Source organism: Leucoraja erinacea, chromosome 21 (genome assembly GCF_028641065.1).
Source record: "Leucoraja erinacea ecotype New England chromosome 21, Leri_hhj_1, whole genome shotgun sequence".
NCBI lineage: Eukaryota > Metazoa > Chordata > Chondrichthyes > Rajiformes > Rajidae > Leucoraja > Leucoraja erinaceus.
Genome location: NC_073397.1, coordinates 22129057 through 22146693, shown reverse-complemented (window position 1 = coordinate 22146693; position 17637 = coordinate 22129057). Strand labels below are relative to the sequence as shown.

Sequence of the window (17637 nt, the reverse complement as noted above, 5' to 3'; positions counted from 1 at the left end):
AGCAAACAAAACTGTGATCTTACTTGAAAGTGAGAAAGGGGATTCCAAGGAAATTGGAGTAAACTGTTGGAAAAGTGTCCGCTAACCAGAGGCCGTTACAACTGGGGCTGTTTGAGCTCAGAGTTCGAGATGCTGGACGAGATTGCTAAAAGAGAGCAGCGAGACAGGAGATGGATTTGAAAACAAAGATGGAAGATGATGCCTGAACTGCTGAGTTACTCCAGCACTTTTTTTGTGGAGAATTTTAACCTTGAGATGTTTCTTAACAGGGGATTCAGCAAGAGGAGAACAATGGGTGAACATGTCATTAAGCTTGGACGTGAACATTAGAGATATTGGGGGACGTCACGTTTTGAAGGGGTAGATCAGGAGTTAGTAGAATGGTCAATGACCAAAGACATAGAAGAGGTAGCAGCTGTACGAGTTGTTGAGTTCCAGCAGCTACAAGCCGAGTGTGCCCAATTTTTCCTCATAATTCAATCCACCCATTGGAGACATAAGGTCAGTCAATCCTTTATGTATTCCCCACGCAATATCAATATTAAGGAGACAAATACAATAAACACTCATTATTACGGACTATAGGTGGGTTAGAGTTAGGGTTAGTTAGGTTAAGGTGTTAGTTATTGCCCTTTGTCCGCTGTAACCGAGTATGGTATTGTCATTGAAGATAGACACAAAATGCTGGAGTAACTCAGGCAACATCTCTGGAGAGAAGGAATGGGTGACCCTTCTTCTGACTCATGTCAACCCATCCCTTCTCTCCAGAGATGCTGCCTGTCCCGCTGAGTTACTCCAGAGCTTTGTGTCGATCTATCAAAAGTACAAAAAGTGCTGGAGTTACTCAGCATCGCTGGGACCATGAATTGGTGATATTTCGTGTCAGGTCCCTTCTTCAATCTCTTGGTCCGGAACTGGGCCTGGATTCCAGAATCCAGGCGAGTTGACAGCCCCGGTCTGCTTGTGGAGAGGTGAGGATCAGCAAAGTCAATGATCGTAGCCTGCGGGCAACCTGAGTGCAGGTCATGTGGCGCGGTGGCGACAGCAGCAGGTACAGCCGGGGTGGCGGTGCGTGCCGGCGACACTACAGGTAGCGTTAGTAGGTCAGTTCGCTATAACTGAAATTCATTATAAAGAAGTCCATTAAAACGGGGGTTACTGTACTGTATATAGTATTCCAGATTATAGTCTCACCAATGCTCTATGTAACTTCCCTACTTTTGTATTAAAATCATATAGCAATAAATGGAGGCACTAATTTAGCTTCCCTCATTGCTTGTATATAGTTCCTCACTAGTTTGGCGGTCTCATAGATATGTTCACTTTGTAGTTACTGTCCAATAACTAACTTAATTAACAACACGGACAGAAAATGCTAGAAACACTTAGCAGGGAGACAGCTTCTGCAGAAAGAAAAATAGTTATTTTCAGGTCGAAGACCCATCAACAGAAGGCCCATTCCTTGGAAAGTGAACCAAAATGCCACACACGCGACCAGATAGCATTACCAAATAATACATAAAAAGATTGTAGATTAATCTTGCTGGGCGATAAGGGGAAATGAGCTGCCCCTGCGCAGTTGTGGGCTATGGGTGAGTGATGGAATATTGCGTTGGGGGAACGGTTTGCATTGGGGGACCAGGCCTCCCGTAGTGGCTATGTGTGAGTGGTGCAATGTTGCGGGCCCAACTGGTCAGAAGGTAGGGACGGAGTGAGGTTATGGAGGGAGGGAGTGACTGAGGGTAGGCGAAAGGAGAGGGAATGTGGAAGAGGATGATGAGGGGAAATAAGCCGTGCCTGCGCAGTTGGGGGCTATGGACGAGTGGTGGAAACGGGTTGCGTTGGGGGAAACGGGTGAGCAGTGGAATATTACTTTGGGGGAACAGGCCCCAACGGGTCCCATATGATCTAGTATATATTACTAAAACTCTCATCTCGTTTGTGATACTGCGTGCGTATGTGCTCCCGGAACTATGCCAAAACGGTACACTATAGCCCTACAATTTATGGGCCATCTTACTCACAATTGTCTTGTGGCATGTTTTTTAATCATTGTTCAGATTGATGTTGTGTTTAAAAAGTTATTCACATTTTTAACTTTACTAAACCCCACTTTGAGAAAAATGTCCACATTGAATTACGATTACTGGAATTGTTTCGTACTTGTCCAATTCAATGCGTTTTTGGATTGCAGGCTCTTTGATATCAATACATTGTTGGTTGTACAATGGCAGTGGAAACATTGTCTAGAAAAAGCAAAAAGGGAAATGGTCACATTCAAAATGAAGGGATGCATTAATTAAAAATTAAAAAAAATTAAAAAAAAAATCAGGTGCGAGGAAAAACAAACAATAACCAGATCAGAAATATGGCAAGCACAGAACAGAGGTAATGTACCAGTGAAGCAGTTCATATCGGCATGCAGCAAGAACTATACAGTATTCTGCTACCAGGTTGAAAAGTGGCAAGTAACCACTGTACCATGCAATTAGATAATCTAATCGCATTCTCTTTGTATATAATGACAGTGCCATTACTATGTTTTACAAACAGCCCTAGGGTCATGAGTAAACAGAAATTCAATTGGATCAGCCAGATAAATATGGTAGCTACAAGAACAAGTCATAGATGGTATTTCTTGTAGCAAACGACTCGCCTCCTGACAGACCAAGGCCTTTGTACTATCTACAAGGCACTTGTCAGCAGTGCAATGGAACATTTGCCACTTACTTGGGTGAACCGCTCCAACAAATCCCAAGAAGTTCAGCATCAACAATAGTAAAGCAGCCCGCTGAATTAGTATGCCTTCGACCACCCCAAACATAATTTTCACCACCACCAGCATAATTGCTGCATGTGTACCACTTACAAAACACATTTGCCATTATTGATATAGGTTACTCAGAAAGCAATCCCAAGCCCACAATCTCTACTACCAACAGATCAAGAAAATGCAAGGAAAGTATGTGCACAAAAACACCACCACCCAAGTTCTCCAATTCACATTCCGATTTGGAAATATACCCACCCTTCATCGTTGGCTCTAAATTTCAAAACCACCTATTCAACACCATTGAGGAAGTACCTACACCAGAGACTGCAGCAGTTCATGGAAGTTCACCATCACTTTCTCAAGGGTGAAATATTCTGACCTGCCAGTGAGCCCAGCTTCCAAATCGAATAAATGAGCTAATGAATAATTTAGGTTTAAGGTAAAAGAAAACACGCATCTTACTCAATAAATTAGTCTGTGTATATTATTGTTGAAACAATTCAGTTTTATAGAATTAGCATAAGCAACCTTCGGAAAACAATGATCAATGAAATTGTTTTCATAATGCTTGGGGGCCAACATTAATGTAGCAACATTAATGCAGCATTGGGATGTTGACAACAGGCATTATGAAAACCATGAAGTGAACGATATAATAAACTGGGCTAAATGTATCATTATGAAATATCAATTAGCTCAGTTCCAAATATAATCCTGAATCTTTATCAGCCACTACTGGTTTCACTTTACCTTTAGTTTTTTCCTCCGAATGTCATAAGTTACGGATGATGTTTCAACAAATAAATATTCTTCTGCACCGAATCTAGTATATAGCCAAATAAAATGCCTCTTTTATTACACTGCAATACAAGTGTACTTGTGCTTTATACCCCTATCCTCAAAAGCCCATCATTCATATATAAAAGATGTGATCCCTGTACATTTACTTATTGGAAGTTACTTATGCGAGATTGCCTTGTTGACTTTATTACTGGGGCCAAATTTTATTTCAAGAGATCAATTGATGCCCCAGTGATAGCAGCCAGCTCAGCACTGAGCTGTGGTTGAAGGCAGACTCATGGCGTACTGAGTGAATTTGCAGAAATCACGTGATGGGGAATTTTCATCCCACACCAGAATCGAATATTGGATCACGTCACTGCATCTCCAGCAGCAGTAGCAGCTGCAACTAGTTCTCTGCAAATAAAACAAGATACTAAATAGCAGAACACATTTGTCCTTTCATCTTGAAAACAATATTAACATCACAACAGATTGCTACAATGGCAAGGTTTAAAAAAAAATGCAATTTGTTATATATTAAAATGGAAAACAAGAAGCAATGATGAATAATACAATGATCAAGCAACTGAATTCCCCAACTAGATCTTTGTCTCATTATTCACCCGCAGGCATTCAATAATCTGTACATAATATTTTGTATATATTCTTTATACACATACATTAAATACAAGAAATGTATAGAACTGTGTGTAGATAATTTCTCAAAAGGTGGAAGCTTGTAATTCTTTGTTTTTCTTTTATAAAGACACTGGTTCATCGATCCATCTTAAAGATTGTGCTAAACCTTTCAATAAACTTCAAAAGGGAGGTTTGAATTTCAAGCTATTTGCAAAGATTCAGTACCAAGGTAACCCATTGGTCTAATTATTAACAAATCTGCAAAGGTAGTGTTGACAAGGAAAGGTTGAGGTGGATGGTTGGAAGCAAGATGTACAAATCAGGTTTTCATTTGTTCACTACATGCAAGAGGTGGCGAGGACAATTTCAAAAGCAAACCAAGTTATTATTATGAGATAGTGAAAGGACATAATGTTTTTCTCCCCTTTTCCTGGCCTCACTGACCCTCATTTCTTGTTAACCAAAAACAAAAAGTGCATAAGTCGTTATCTCTTCCTCCCGCATTGCATTAGTCTTCTGAATATGTGATGACTTCCGCATGAGCCATTTCATACTGGATTGCTTGCTGCTGAAGCTGCTGGATCTGTTCCTCTGTGGCTTCAGTCGTGTAGATCCCTTGAACCTGGGCCATGGCAGCATCTGCTACAGCTGTGCAGGACAAAAAACCACAGCTTACCTTTGATTTATAAAATATATTTCTTAAAACTATATAAATATATTTTTTAAAAAAACAGGCGTTACCTGAAGAAAACATTCTATTTTAGATGCTGCCATGCAAATTTGTATTTTTGTTTTTAAGAACAAAAGATCAAGCTAATTAACATGGCAATGTCCAAATGAATACAGTATAATTTTGACAAAAATTTATGGAAAAACTGTAATAAGTGAACTTATCAAAAGACTTGTCAAGAGATTCTTTTAGTAATTCCGAAGTTTTTTTGCTTTTTAAATGTTTATAACTTTACGTTTACATATCCCCAGAGCTTAATTATTATTATATCTTAATTCTGAACAAAAACAAAAGCATTAATGCCTTAAAAAGAACCAATAAAGCAATGCAGCTGACGAGCAATTTCTGCTTTGTATTTAAGAGGAATAGAAAGAAAGTTGCATCGAGAGGGTCACTGCAGCAAGAGGTAAAACAATGGGCAGAAGACTCATGGAGGGAGAGAATGTTTCCTTTTTCTGCTTCCACTGGTTAACGTGAAGTGTATTCATCACCAGAGTAAAGGAAGGCAAACAGCAATCTCTAAATGATAAAGTCTCACAAGTAGTAATTATATTAATAATCTGATTATGATTATGTTGGAGGAATAAATATTGGCCAAGAGACTAGGAGAATTCACTAATTTAAGATTGCATCAACTTGCAAAAGCAGATGGACTTTCGATTGAACATCTCTTTTAATAAATGGTGTGTTGGGCAGGCAATTTTCATATCAGCCGAGAAAGAATGCCCAAATCCCAGCATGGTTGTCCAGGGTACAGAGAATAAATATCAAAGATTTAGCAATAAATAATATTTATTATTATAGAAGGAAATGGTAGCAGATGGTAAACAAATTTCAGGAAACAATTAATTTCTGTGCAAAGAAAGAATTGTGTGCAATATTGGTCAAATCAAAGTATACTCAAGATCACAAGAAACACCATTAATATAATTCAATCAAAAAACAGATCCTTCTCAAAGAGCATAAATAAAAAGAAAATGCCAAAACCTCCGGTCAAGCAGCATCTGTGGAGAGTGAACAGTGCAGAATACTGGAAGAACTCAGTGGGTCAAACACCATCTATGGAAGCAAATCAACATTTAGGGTCCAGAGCCTGCATCAGGACTGAGAAGGAATGAGAAGTGTATAGCAGTACAGTGTGTGCACTTGTGTACTTATGGAGAGGCTGATAGGTGGAGCCAGATGCTTGTAGATCTTGGGCAGGAGGTAGAAATAGGCTGTGAAGGATTAGTGAACTATGCTGTGCCTATGCAGAGCACATCTCCAGAGAAAATGTTCAGTGACTGAGAGACTATGGCCTGACGGTAGAACTCGCAAGAAAGGTACGAGGAGCTAGCAATCGCCCTTTGCAAGGGAGAGATTATTTACCAAGCAACAAGTTATTTACCAAGCAATAAGAAAGCAAACTTAATCACGCTTTCTACATTCTCATCCAAATTGCTGGTATAAACCATAAACAGCGAAGGGCCCAGTACCAACCAATCCACAGCATACCATTAGTCACAGGCCTCCAGTACGAAAAACAATCTTCCACTACCACCCTCTGTTTCCTTCCATGAAGCCAATTCTAGAGTCAGCTAGCTCTCCCTGGATCCCATGCGATCTAACCTTCCAGAGCAGCCTACCATGTGGAACCTATCAAATGCCTTGCCCAAGTCTATGTAGACAATGTTTATGATTCAGCCCATATCAATTTTCTTGGTTACTTCTTTAAAAATCTCAATAACATAGAAACATACAAAATATATGCAGGAGTAGGCTATTCGGCCATTCGAACCAGCACTGCCATTCAATATGATCATGGCTGAGCATCTAAAATCAGTACCCCGTTCCTGCTTTCTCCCCACATCCCTTGATTCTGTTAGCCCCAAGAGCTATATCTAATACTCTCTTGAAAACATCCAGTGAGTTGGCCTCCACTGTCTTCTGTGGCAGAGAATTCTACAGACTCGCAATTCACTGGATGAAAAAGTTTCTCATCTCAGTCCTAAATGGCCTACCCCTTATTCTTAAAGTATGACCCCTGGTTCTGGACTCCCCCAATAAAATTCATAAGATAATCTCCCACAACCAAAACTACTGTGACTATTCCTAATCAGCCCCTGTCTATGTTTGTATCTTGGTTAGGCAAGTGTGAGGTATGCAAGTATGTCTGAAGTTGTGACTTTGCTTAAGAAAGGATGCAACAACAAGGCAGAGAATAACAGGTTCAACTGGATCAGTTACTGAAGACAGAATCTATCAGCGTTTGGAAAGGCAAGGACTGGCTAGGAAGATTCAAAGTGGCTTTGTGCGCAGCAAATTATGCCTCATGATTAGGCCTTTGGGGTGATACAGTGAAAGGGGTGATAAAAGGAAAGGGGGTGGGGGGGGAAGAAACAGTAAAATGAGGGTTTGGACGAGAACAGATTGGTAACTTTTCATTTGAACTGAAAAAGAAGCATGCTTTACATGACACAGAAGTGGGGAGTGCGGAAAGAATAAGGAAAAGGTCTGGAAGGATGATGATCAATAGAATGCAGATGACATTAATGCTGCTGGTGCAGTTGACGAGATGATGGTGAATCATTGCTAATCAGTCTGAGGGGTATACATAGAGAAACGTGAATGGACGGCAGATGAAACTATACAAAGAATGCTGGATTTGTGATGCACAAAACACTGTTGATGCTGCAAATCTGAACCAAAAATGAGAATGTTGCAAATATTTCAACACAGACCAGACAGCATCATAGAGAGAGAAATACAGATTGATGACCTTCCATCAGAACTGGCCATGACTTTCCCTTCATACCAGAACAGGGCAAAAAGTGGTGGCTCACCTGTCACTGCTGAGTGTGCAGCTGCCTCCAACTCTGCTTGAGTCACTACCTGTCGGTCGGTGATTGGCACATATTGGATCTGCCCATCATGGCTCACTGCAATCTTAATTGAAACAATAGCATGTAAACATATTGAGAGCCACAAAAGATCACAAGAGGCCATGCAGAGCGATCCATCAAGTATAGATACTGGCGGCTGCAACCTGTAGGCATTGGGATAAAAGATACAGATGCTGGGCAGTGAAATGCTTCTGCAGGATGTGGGAGGTCATGGATATATTCCACATTGCTGATGACCACATCTGCATGAAACATGTCCAGCTACAGCTCCTGGCAAACGGCAGAACAGCTAGAGCAGAGGATGAAGAGAATGTGGGAGAAAGTACATTTACCATGGTGGTCAGTCCACAAGTACACAATGAGTGAATATGGGTGATCACCAGGGAGCAGAGAGTTGGTGAAGTCCTCTGTGCTTATTCCCCCTTTGTCAGGTATATACCATGTTGGATACTGTTGGGGGATGGCCTCCTAGGGCAGAACAGCAGCATCAGTCCAGTGTGTGGCACTACATAGGATGTAGCTACAAAGAAAGATGGGTACAGGTTGACAGTAGCAGGAGATTCTATTGTAAGCTGGACAGATGGGCATTGCTGGCTGCAAAAGGGACAGCAGGTTAGTACATTGTCTATTGTTATAGTCTATTGTCTATAGACCGCTGGTGATGTCACCCGTGAAGTCCCCTACAAAGACAATTAAGTTTTACAGTATTGTTTTGCAGGCCCACATGAATGGGGTCTCTGCTCTGATACCCGCTCTAACCTGGCATGGGATCAGAGAGACAGATACCCCGGCAAGAAAGGGCTTCGGTAAGATCATCAGCACTGAGGCGCATTGCTAGAAATCCTCTGGGACATGCTTCAGGGTGAAGGACCAAATGTTAGTGGTTCCCTTCCGACTCACTGATTGCGGTTAACATGATTCAATCCTTTGACCATGGAAGCAGGGTATTCAGTCATCTTATCTACCCAGTGGCAATGCCAATTAGCTGAGGCTAACCAAGAACTTTCTTCTGGAGATTAAAGTAATCAATGCGTTAACCGCATATCACGATGGACAAGTCACCCTGGAAGCAGAAGCATTATTACACATATCACTCAATGAAATGCCAATACATGGTTCCACAACACTAGCATTGACAGCAGGGAATGCACACTTTTTTTGCTGTCAAGAATAACAAATCATGAACAGTTTAGGAAACCTTGATATTCATATCATGGTAAATAACTATTTTTAATGTTGACTCCCGTAGACTCCTCGGCTACAGGAGTCAAGATAGTCACGGCTCGAGGCCGTCGACTGTGGGAGAACAAAGAAGGGAAGAGATTGAACTTTTTTTTTTGCCTTTCCATCCAGTGAGGGATGTGGAGGAGTCACTATGGCAGATGTTTATGTTAAAATGTATTTTGTGTGATCTGTTGCTTTTTTATTTGTATAACCGACTTGGCAAATGAAATTCCTCGTATGTTGCAAAACATACTTGGCTAATAAAGTATTATTGTATTGTATTATTGTATTTCACAAGTGAAGAGCCTTACCTGCTGTCCCTCCAAGACCTGGTGTATTTGTGGATCCGATTCATATTGTATGTGGTGGATTTGACCATCTTGAACCTGTAGAGACAGCTGGTAAATTAGATGGTGTTCTGGTGGAGCCAGCATTATTCTTCCCATGGTTTATGTGCATACCGGGCACACATAGTATGTTACAAATCATCCCAGTAGGTTACTTCAAATCATTGCCATTTTCTGTAATACTTCTTTCTGTGTGGAGGAGCATTTGGCACATAACATATGGAATCTGATTACAAGCTCAACTATTAGGCAAAAGGGGTATCGCTGGAATAGGTATAATTTCCCCTTCTCCACCCACTCAAAAGAATGGTTCTTTTCCATGTTTTCAGGCCTCTACTGTTTTAGCTGCCAGGAACACATCTGTTTTTCAGCCTTAAGGGGAATGTCACATAACCACAGAACCAGAATCATAAAGATGGAATTAATCAAAGCCATTCATCACTTTAATGTTCTAGCCCAGCCAAGAGTTACTTTTGAAACATGTTAAGTATGTCGACACTCCATTCTTGAATATATTTTGGTGCTTTTTCTGACAAACTTGTACGACAAACCAGAATAAATTGACACCCACCTGAATATGGTGACCATCAGGGACAACCACGTATTCCTGTGGAACAAGGTGTTGTACACCTTCCTGTGAAATTATGTATTGCACCTTCAGAAAGGAAAGAACATCAAGAGATTTAGGAAAAGAGCACATATTCATTATCTCAGTGAAATACTACATTTTCCTTTCAACTCTAACTTTTACACACTCACGACTATGCCGCCAAATTTGGCTCCAACTCTATCTACAAATGTGCAGTTGACACCACAGTGGTGGGCTTGATCATGTACAACGATGAGACAGGCTACAAGAAGGAAATAGAGAACTTAGTGACATGGTGTCAGGATAATAATCTTTCCCTCAATGTCAGAAGACGAAGGGGCTAATTATCAACTTCAGGAAACGCAATGGAGAACATGCCCCAATCAGCATCAATGGCGCCAAAGTGGAAATGGCTGAAAGCTTCTAGTTCCTTGGCCTAAATATTACCAACAAACGGTTGTGAAAAAACACTTTGAAGTGACAGCCAAAAGGCTCACCAATGCCTCTAGTTCCCAAGGAAATTCAGCATGTCTCCACTGTCTACAAATGTCAACAGATGCACCATGGAAATAATATTATCAGGTCACATCACTGTTTGGTTTGGGAACTACTCTGTACAAAACTGCAAGAAATTGCAGAGATTTATGGATGTAGTCCAGTCCATCACATAGACCAGACTCCCCACTACTCAACTTCATCAATACTGTGCTGTCTCAGAAAAGCAGCCAACATAATCAAAGACTTAACCCAACCCAGTTATACCTTCTCCATGCTCCTAATGGGTAGCAGATACAGAAGCTTGAAAATGCACATCAGCAGACTTGGGACATCTTCTCTTCCTCTTACCAGGCTTCTAAATGGTCCCTTTCATATGTTTCAGGTTTTTCTGATTCAACTCTATCCTATTGAGGACACCGGGGTTTGAATTATCACTATAATGCTGTGAACTATATTCTGCACTCTGTATCTTCACCTTCACTCTACCTATTGTTCTTAAGTTTGACTCGATTGTATTTATGTGCGGTATTATCTGACTGAGTACCATGCAGAACAAAGGATTTCATTGTACCTTGATACACACAACAATAACACAATATAGTGTTTGTAACTATATGGAAATTTGCAGCACCAAATAGCTCAAGGTAGTATTCATTTTGACCATCCTAATTGAAAATTTAGATTTTCACTTTCATCTGAGGTTTGTTATAAATGAATACTTTGGGGAGCGGAGGTAATGCACCAATACCTTCCCTTCTACAGCCAGTTTATAAAAGATTGACTATGTGTCAATTTTACATATAACACCAGGTAACTAAAAAAGCAACAATAGTTAATTTCAAACGTTTCACATTGCATCTATTTTTTTAATTCTGTAGGTAGCCTCACTATTTTAATCACAAAAGGATACCTGGCAATTTTTATTTCCACACTTGTAAATTAACAAATTATTATTTCAGAATACATATCCAGCAAATTAAACAGAAATAATTATTTCTATTTCTGGCCTCAAATCATCTATTCAATGTCATGGATCAATCGTACCAACGAGGATGTTAAGTCAAGATGCCCACATACATGCACACAGCATTAGTGAAGCCATGATCCCCAGAAAACCCTTTGCTCTGTAATTTGGTCACTGAGTTTGCTCCTCACATGGGAGCTTGAATACCAGAAGTTCATTCCGTAAGTTATTTTAGCATTGGTATTAAAAACTCTTTTGATCTGAGATTCAGGAGCAAGGTTTTTTTTACATTATCAAAGGAACAGCTGAAAACATTAGGTGTCTACATTAGGTGGCAAATATCTGAAGGGGCAGTCACTATTATGAGACAAACGGGAAAAAAACATCCCTAAAATTTAAAACCTACATCACCTATATCAACAATGGAAAAAATCCATGACATACAAACGTAGTAAAAAGTGGAGTACAATTCTTTATTGTCACGTATGCACAGCAGTGATTTTTTTTTGTTGCACAACCACTATTGTTTTACAAGTTTTATTTATATAAATGAATATTATTGGGTCAATGTTACAATGTTTTAATACCAATATTTGGAGACCCTTTAGGTAGGATTTAATTCAAAAGTAACCAGACAACAAATTGACAGTTTGAGGATAAGCTGGATAAACTATTCAAAAACTAACACGAGAAATAGTTTACTAAATTACCTGGTTATCTCCTGTTACCAAATGTTGAACAGTCTGCCCATTGGATGTTATATGTTGGAAGTATGTGGTCTCATCCTAAATTTATGTTCAGGGACAAGGGGGTGGCAGAGGAAGAAAGAAGAAAATCATAACAAAGACCAAGAAAAAAATTAAAGCAGTTTGATAGTGAGACTCGAGTTTACCTTAGCCCACTCACAAAAGTCTCAAGATAGTAAACACAACAGACATTACCCACCTGGTCAGAAATTGCCTGTTCTTGGGCAACAATGATGTGGTCCTGGGCCAATGCCTGGAATCGATCTGATGAAATGACAGCATCATCAGTCTGTAGAGCTGTAGAATAATTTTCCTCGGTTAGTAGACTCAGAATTACTTTAGGCTTTTTAAACAATATCCAAGCTTATAAAACTGCAAATCCAGAACAATATCTGGAAGAGAGCAGAGCAGGATAGCTCATGGCGAGATGATGCATTCCGCAGTTTAACAACAAGTTCAATCTGATCTTGCCATGTCTCTTTCAGCTCTCAAGATTAGGAACAAATGCTGTGGTCAAAATTTCAATAAAGATTACTTGTGGAAGGTAACAGAGTAGAGTAACACAGTAGAATTAAGAGATAGAGGGAAAGGGAGGTTCAGTCTGATGAAAAGCCATGATCTTACTGGAAAGGCTGAACAAACTCCAGTTGTTATTAAGAGAAAGGGGAATGTGGTGAGATAACTGAAAAATAAAATATTGTTCAGGTGGATCAGTAGCATTGAATACCCATGAATAAACTGCATTCAGATTCTGACAGATGGCCAGATTTTTCAGCATTTTACACTTTTGTTCCCTCCATCTGACTGATTTATCATGTTGGTTTCTCCTCCAGAGAATATTAAAAGTGAAGCTTACTTTGACCACAGAGAACAAGAAATGGTCTGCCCGCATAGCCAATTCACAGCACGTCGCTGAACCCAAGCAGCAAAATTAGCAGCAAATGTAACCACCAGTGGTGGTGTGGACAATATAGATTTTCTTTTGAACGTGCGTCTCATTTGACTGACATGAACTTCTAGGTTCTAGTGGAGAGTGAGAAGATCTGCAGGGGATGACCAAGTAGGTACTAAGCTGGCATTGAGCTGCAGGAGGAGAAGAGGACCAGATAGATTAGTGTCTGGTCATGCCCCCAGGGATGTATTCTTGAGCTACGTAAAGTTCCAAGATCTCGCACATCTGGCCAAGGTCGGAAGAAATAGGAACAGATAACATCTGCCAAAAACATTGCTGTCATTTAATTCACTCCCTTATCACTACTCCAAAAGTCTGCCACCATGTGTGCAATGACCAAGAGAAGGTCAAAGATGAGCAAGGATGACTATACATTCATCCTAACATCCCTTAAAATCCAGTTCCCTTACATCCTATTGTCTATTCTGGTGCACAATATTCTAATGATTTAAAAATGCCCCCTTCTGCTTTTCACACTCAACATGACATTATCCTTGTTCTTCTCTCATTTTATCTGCACAAGCAACACTATGGCACCAGAGTCATTCCATTCAGATGAAAAATATACCAAGTGTGTTAATGCATTTACCCGTGGTATCCACAACATTGAACGAAGCTCAATACAAAAGTAGAAGGCAGGTCACAAGTCACCGGTTATAATTACTGTGCTCATTGGGTCAATTGATTCTCTCTTTTTTCTTTTTAAAGATTTGCTGCCTAAACAAACAAATCAGAATCGTTCTGTTTGCTAAATTGTGAAGGGGAGTTTGTTTTTTACTGGCAGCCGCATTGTTTCTTACCAATTGTTTCATCATCACTATTCAGTATGACATGTTGCTGACGAGGCTTCTTCTGATGGGAGTCAGAACTATGCAGTCGCTCAATGTGAAACTTCAGGTGGCCATTTCGATTAAACCTTCATTTAAAAAAAAAGGAAATTACAAGATGGCAATCATTTAATTGAATACAGTGATATTTAGTAGTATTATTACAATGGCGTGAATAGAACTTGAGCATCCAGCAACATTGAGCACACAGATACAATTTTCATGGGATGAACATCCTATCAATGCATTGGGCTGCATAGGGCAAAACAAGCAAGGTAGGCTTGATCACCCCTATCACCTGTGACAGATGCCACAGGATAAATATAGCAGAAAACTGGATAAGGCGGGAAATTATAAAGGCTTTGAGGTTGGAGGGCGAGTGAACTCAAATGCAAGATCTGAAGGAAAAAATAATTTAAGTTGCACACAAAGCTAAAATCATTCATTAAGGATGTCCTACTAGTTTACATTAAGCCCATAACTATCAAGTTAAGAAAAAGGAGAACGAAGGAGAATTAAGGACAACTTTTCTGACATTGGATGTGAGAAACAGTATCCCACAGGATAACAGCAAAGTGAACAGAAACCTATTAGAGACACATCACACACACAATTAGTTGCTGTGATGATGTGCATGGGTACGTGGAGAGAAATGGAGAATATTGATAAGATGAGCACAGTAATTATAACCGGTGACTTGTGACCTGCCTTCTAGTTTTGTATTGAGTTTTGTTCAATACTAGATGGGATACCGTACCAATAAATGTGACAGGAGACCCAGTAGAAACAGTGGACTATACTATTAAAATATTATTATAATTTAATTGAGGGAAGGTGGATTGATGGAAGGGAAAAGTGAATCAAGTGGAATTTGACATTTACAAGGCATGGAGTACATCTATGGATAAATCCTAAAGAAAGGGATCATGGATATTAAAAAAAGAATTTTCAATATTAGTGTAATAAAGATTCTGTTCATTTATAACAATAAGCGGAACAAAAATGTGCATTATAATGAAAGCCTAACCTCCAAAGGAATCTTGACAAAGGATCATACCCTCTGCTGTAAATATTAAAAATATATATTTTTGTTGTTGTGATAAGGCATGAAGTTAAAAAAAATGAAAGGCATTACCTCTGTCCACAGATATCACAGGCAAAAGGCTTCTCATTTGTATGTGTGAGCAGATGCCGCCGTAGATCCTTCTTGTTCTTGGATGCAAAACTACACTGGTTACATTTGTGAGGTCTCAAGTTGGAATGCTGCAACATATGATCCTGCAGGGCAAGACAAATTTTAATTTTACTAAGAGATACATTCAGAATAAAATCAGTTTAAACTGTTGAAAATAATACATTGCATGTTATCTGTACAGAATTGTCGGCAAACCTTGGTTATGAGTTTAATGGAAGTTTAAGTGAAGGAGAAGACAAAGGCAGAAATCATAAAAGGTGCATTTCCCACATCTTGACATTCTACATCACTGTGATTCAGGGGCCGTGCTAATAGAGTCCATTTAAGAGTCTATAGCATCAGCTCTGGATATGTTAAAACCAAAATTCATTATCATACTTGTATGATCGTAATTGTAAGGGACAAAATAAGATGCAGAAATAATTTACTAACAGTCCCAAAAACAAGGCACTTTATTTATATGGAATGGACTCAAAAAGCCATTATGCTCTTCATGACAACCGGAAGTCCGAGAATTACATAAATCAGCTGAAGAATCATAAGGAAATGATCTTCATACAAATTATTATAATGTAGAATTCAGTCTGAATGGGTGGCAATAAAGTACAATTGTGACTTTCACAAAGAGATTAGAAAAAGTACCGACAAGGAAAACACCCCCTGCAGGACAAGTGTAAGGGAATAAGATCAATTGGATTGCTCCTGGAAAAAAAATAGCTAGCAACCTATGTTGCTTTGATTTGATGATTCTGATTAATTATGTATTATCAACGATGTGAAAAACATAGAGGAGGCAAAGTGTATAACAAAGTGCCAAGATGTTGAATAATAGGTCACAGTTTACAGCGAACTGATGAAACCCGAAACAGATATTAAAGATAATCCGGAAAGAATCGGAAAACTTACTCGAACCTCTGGCCACGTGTTAGCTGCAAAGTTACAATCAAGACATTTGAAGCCATGTTCACCGGCATGTGCTCTCTTGTGACTCTCCATCTCTGCGCGCCCATGAAACGATGCCGTGCATATTTTGCAGGAGAATTTCTTCATGGATGACTGAAGGCTTGAATCAACTGGCGGAGATGTAATGTCACCTGCAAACTGGGAAATCAAGGAAGTAAATTGGAATATTTAAACTTGGTCTCCCCTCGGGCAGGTCTGAAATCAGTTTTATTGCAATGGATAGAAACAGATTTGATACATACACAGCAGCGGTGAGTCACTAGAGTAACAGTCAAGTGTAGCAGGACTATGAGTAGCATCTATCCTGTCTGGGAGTTCAGATACCAGGATGTAGAGTCAGATACAGTTAATTATTGCTCTCTAACTTTATAATTTTGAAACTTTCAGATCAATGCTCTAACCTGTTCATTGGAATATTTTGTCATCTAGTGCCACAAAATATTTTGGATAGAAATGGTGAACATTGATCTTCCATGGTGTCACCTGTTGGAACTTCAGGATATGCAAGCTCATAATGAGATGTGATAACAAGAATCTCAGTGTTGTATTCAATATATAAGGTTGCATTCTTGCCTCAAAAATCCCATACTAATGGCAGATGTACTAAAAAACTGAAGGTAGGCACAAAAATACACTACCTTCGATTTAAACCAGCATCTACAGTTCTTTCCTACTAAAAAACTGATGCAACATGTCAATTTTTAACCCCGCACACTCATCAGGTGAAAGGAACATTCTAAACAAGCGTTTGAAACACATTTCTGGTTGTGACCCACAATAGGGAGCTTGCTATTATCCCTACTGCATTATTACACAGTACAAGATTCAGTCCATATTATGCTCCTTACTGTGACAGTCGGGGAACAATTGAGAAAATATGAAACACCAGGGTATGATAGAATAAAGGCTAATTTACTGAATTTACCATCACAGCTCAACCATTCATCGTGTCATGTGATAGGAGTGGAATTAGGTCATTTGGCCCATCCAGTCTATGCCATTCAATCATGGCTGACCTATCTCTCCCTCGTAACCCCATTTTCCTGCCTTCTCCCCATAACCCCTGGTACCCGTACTAATCAAGAATCTATCTTTATCCAGGGATTCAAGTTAGAAGTCCAACAGGGCAGAACCACATATTTAAACAGTTCTGGAACAAAATTAATAAATAGATGGTCTTAGTAACAGTAACCATGAAATTATGGGGTTGCTGTGAAAATCCACATCAGGAAGGAAATTTGCGATCCTTGCCTTCTACGACCCATACATGAATCTAGACCTTTCAATGCAGTTGTGCCTAACTATTTGGGGCAATTAGGATGAACAATAAAAGCCAACATATGCCAATAATGCTCATACCCATAAATGACACAAAAGTGTTATCTTTTTTACTGGCAATTCAAATTGACTTCTTGCTGATTCCGGAACATCTCACTGGGCAGCTTCTGAAATGCTCTGCAAACTATGTTATATTTTTAAAATTATGCTCATTGGGGTATAAACATTGTTTAGAATAGCTGCAGGA

General features: G+C 39.5%; 1 protein-coding gene across 4 annotated transcripts in view; it reads right to left on the bottom strand.

Moving 5' to 3' along the window:
• Positions 1–2819: 2819 nt before the first annotated feature.
• Positions 2820–17637, bottom strand: part of znf335 (zinc finger protein 335) — a 55161-nt gene continuing 40343 nt past the window's right edge. For 3 of the 4 annotated variants that reach the window (XM_055652391.1, XM_055652390.1, XM_055652389.1), the window contains exons 20-28: positions 16056–16250; positions 15090–15232; positions 13928–14043; positions 12375–12472; positions 12140–12214; positions 9950–10033; positions 9343–9417; positions 7748–7850; positions 2820–4843 (exon numbers count right to left, since the gene is read on the bottom strand). In XM_055652391.1, coding sequence (XP_055508366.1) covers positions 4704–4843; positions 7748–7850; positions 9343–9417; positions 9950–10033; positions 12140–12214; positions 12375–12472; positions 13928–14043; positions 15090–15232; positions 16056–16250 — 1029 coding nt within the window. In that variant the 3' untranslated portion in view covers positions 2820–4703. The remainder of the gene's footprint in view (positions 4844–7747; positions 7851–9342; positions 9418–9949; positions 10034–12139; positions 12215–12374; positions 12473–13927; positions 14044–15089; positions 15233–16055; positions 16251–17637) is intronic. The other variant, XM_055652392.1, reaches the window with a different exon arrangement.